The sequence below is a fragment of the Lepeophtheirus salmonis genome, chromosome 13 (assembly GCF_016086655.4).
Source record: "Lepeophtheirus salmonis chromosome 13, UVic_Lsal_1.4, whole genome shotgun sequence".
NCBI lineage: Eukaryota > Metazoa > Arthropoda > Copepoda > Siphonostomatoida > Caligidae > Lepeophtheirus > Lepeophtheirus salmonis.
In genome coordinates, this window is record NC_052143.2 from 30,420,104 (window position 1) to 30,423,292 (window position 3,189).

Here is a 3,189-nt window from a genome sequence, read left to right on the forward strand (position 1 = left end):
ATACCCCCTAGTGTACGTCATCTATATACCGATGCCTTTAAAGGGACTGACAGCCATTTATAGGGAAATAATGTGGTTTTTCGAAATTTGCATCAAAAACTGATGGGGCATGCTGATATTTATTTTTTTATGACTATTCCTTGAAACAATAATGTCACTTTTAGTTTTTGACGTATGGTGTAGTCAGACCATAATATTGGAAACGGGGCCTTAACAAAAGCGTCAATATCTCTAGAACCGTTCATGCAAATGAACTAAAAATTTGGTTGAGTTATCAGCGCATATTTCCCTAGCACATATCTGAAAATGAAGTAAATCGGAGAACCTTGATTCACAGCCCTTGTTGATTTGACATGGATTTACTCGTTTGTTCAATGATGAAAATCCTATGTGCAATGGGCCTGTTGAAAAAACAAACCAAATATCAACCCTCACAATTTGAGAAATATTTAATGAACAAACTAGTGATGGCACGATTTAAAAAAAATGTGATTCGGATGCGACTCTTTTAAAAATTACCGATGGCGATTTCTTCAATTTAAATAATAACTAAAAAATACAATTTTACTTTCAGGGGCGTCCACTGAATTATATTTTAAGGTGTCTTCAATTTTGGATTTTTTTCGAAAAAAAGAAGTTAAAAATTGAATTTTTTTGGAAAAAAGTTTGAAAAATTAAATTAAAAAAAAAAAAATTCAAATATACAACTTGATATTTAAATTATTTTCAAAAATCTACAACTATTCACAAAAAGATAAAATTTTTTAAAGAAAAAATTTCAAAACCCTATAGCTATTCTCAAAAAAATAATTTTTTTGGTTTCCAAAATTACACAACTGTACATTTTTTGTCAAATATATATATTTATAGGGATTCTCAAAAAAAAAATTAAAAATTAAATTTCTAATATAAAATTTAAAAAAAAATAATCAAATATTACTTCTTTTCGGAATAAAATTAAAATAATAATTATTTATTCATTGAAAGACTAAATTTAAAAAAAAAATAGATAAATTTAATTAAATTTTCTTGTAACAAGAAAAATTTCTAAATTTTGGAGCGGGTATTTTTTTTAAAGCCTACAAAAGTAATAAATAAGAATCGGAATCGCAAATTCAACAAAATAATTTCCTGATGCAAATCCCGATTCCAGAAAAAAACACCAGATTCTCCGATTCTGATTAATCTTTCCATCACTTAAAACAAATTAAATTACAAGGGAGAAACATTATCATTATTCAAATTGAGAAAGATTTTTGGTGTTAAGGTTTCAATTTTAACATTTCCTATTAGTAATAAATGATATACACTCTTTTGCACTGCAGTCAAAATAAGAGCACACCAAAAACAGGTATCATCATTTTCCTTTTCAATTTTCCTTTTCTTACGATTGTGAAATAGGAGAAAAGGCGGAATGGCTGAACCTGTGTGCGCCTCAAATATATATGTTATATAATATCTAAACAACTAATTTTCTCCTGTCCATTCATCATTACCACTTTGAATACTCAGCATGTTTGGAATTAATGACGATTTATGGGCTAGTTTTTGCTTTTATGGAGCATTAAATTTGGCAAAAATGATCGTCATGTCTCCTTTGACGGGTAGGAAAAGAATGTCTAAAAAGGTATTGTATTTGTATTAATATATTATATATATCAAATAGAACGTTTTCATGTCATCAGCATTATTGATGTCGGCTATTTTGGGGGCTTAAACAACCAATTTGTAAAACATTGAAACCCCATTTCATTCATATTAAGGAAAATAGTGAAATATTATGTCTATCAAAAAAATATCACTTATTCCCTATCATATATACCTTACCCTAAATTGTATTGAAGCATGTTATTTCATTGTTATATAATCTTATTTCCATGTTGAAGATTCAAGTCAACTATTACAGTGGAAAGAAAAAAATATTATGATTCTACTTTTCGCGTTCTTAATCAGTCCAAAAATAATAATAATTTCAGAAATTTGGACATTTTAATAGAATTTTCAGTACATTTTACTTTGATCATATTCAAATACCAGTGTTTATCATTGGTATCAAGTAGTATTCCACGCAGATTTTAGGTTTTCTTATTATTCTTTAACTCATTAGATGAAATTTCATCAAATTTTGTTGGAAATTTGTCCTCATGATGGAGTCGTTCTCCATTATAATACAATTTATTACGACAATAGAATGTTTTCTCGGACGTCAAAATTAAAGGGGAATTCGTATTGCCTAATGGGGATTTATGATAAGATAGTTGATATTTTTAATATTTAAATATATCATTTCCCAATATAAATATTTATGGAACTTCATGAAATGCCTTTAAAATAAAAAAGACATAACATTTATAATATCTAATACTACTCTATATTGAATGGTAAAAAAGGTCGGAGCGATAAAAGAAAGACTGATTTGTAAATCAGTCCTAATACCAATCCAACACTAATGATTCGTGATTAAATCTATCCAAAATATAATTAAGTATTTTTTGAAATACATCTTTTAGATTTTCGCCAATCAAGAGGACGCCAAAAGTTTCGAAGGAAAAGTAACTCTCTCAGATCCAGACGTGGAGCGTGTAAGAAGAGCGCATCTCAATGACATTGAGAATATAGTCCCCTTTCTTCTCATTGCGCCCATGTATTTATCTACCGGACCTTTGTCATCCATTGCAGTGAATGTTTTAAGAATCTTTACATTCGGAAGATATTTGCACACCATTAGCTATTTGAACGAGATGCAACCATGGAGAGCCATTGGTTTTATTATGGGTATCATCTGTAACGTATTCATGGTTGGATCCACAATTGTTCATTATTCACATGCCTTTTAAATTTTTTGATAAACTTGCATTATTGAATAGCATAATCGAAATTAAAATATTTTGATGGAATAAACATTTTATCTGTTTTAATTAATCGAAGTTGAAGGTTATTAATTTTATTTCTATAAGGATATTGTAATGAAAAGCCGTGCTACAGCAAAATCTGGACTTAATGGAGTACTACTGTATTTAAATATGTATATTAAGGGATATCATGAGCGCTAAATTTCGATAAATCACGGTTTTATGGGCATCGAAAGTTGTTTTTTACAAAAATGAGTCTTTAAAAAATAAATATAATAGGGATCTTCCGCTTACGCCTCCTTTTTTAGCATGTTTTAAAGCTAAATTTTTTGAAAAA

General features: G+C 28.5%; 1 protein-coding gene across 1 annotated transcript; it reads left to right on the top strand.

Annotated features, from left to right (window-relative positions):
- Nucleotides 1-996: 996 nt before the first annotated feature.
- LOC121128255 (microsomal glutathione S-transferase 1) lies at nt 997-2,922 on the top strand. Its single transcript, XM_040723834.2, has 2 exons — nt 997-1,627; nt 2,511-2,922. Exons 1-2 carry the CDS (start codon nt 1,514-1,516, stop codon nt 2,835-2,837), a joined length of 441 nt encoding a protein of 146 aa, XP_040579768.1. The 5' UTR covers nt 997-1,513; the 3' UTR covers nt 2,838-2,922.
- Nucleotides 2,923-3,189: the final 267 nt, after the last annotated feature.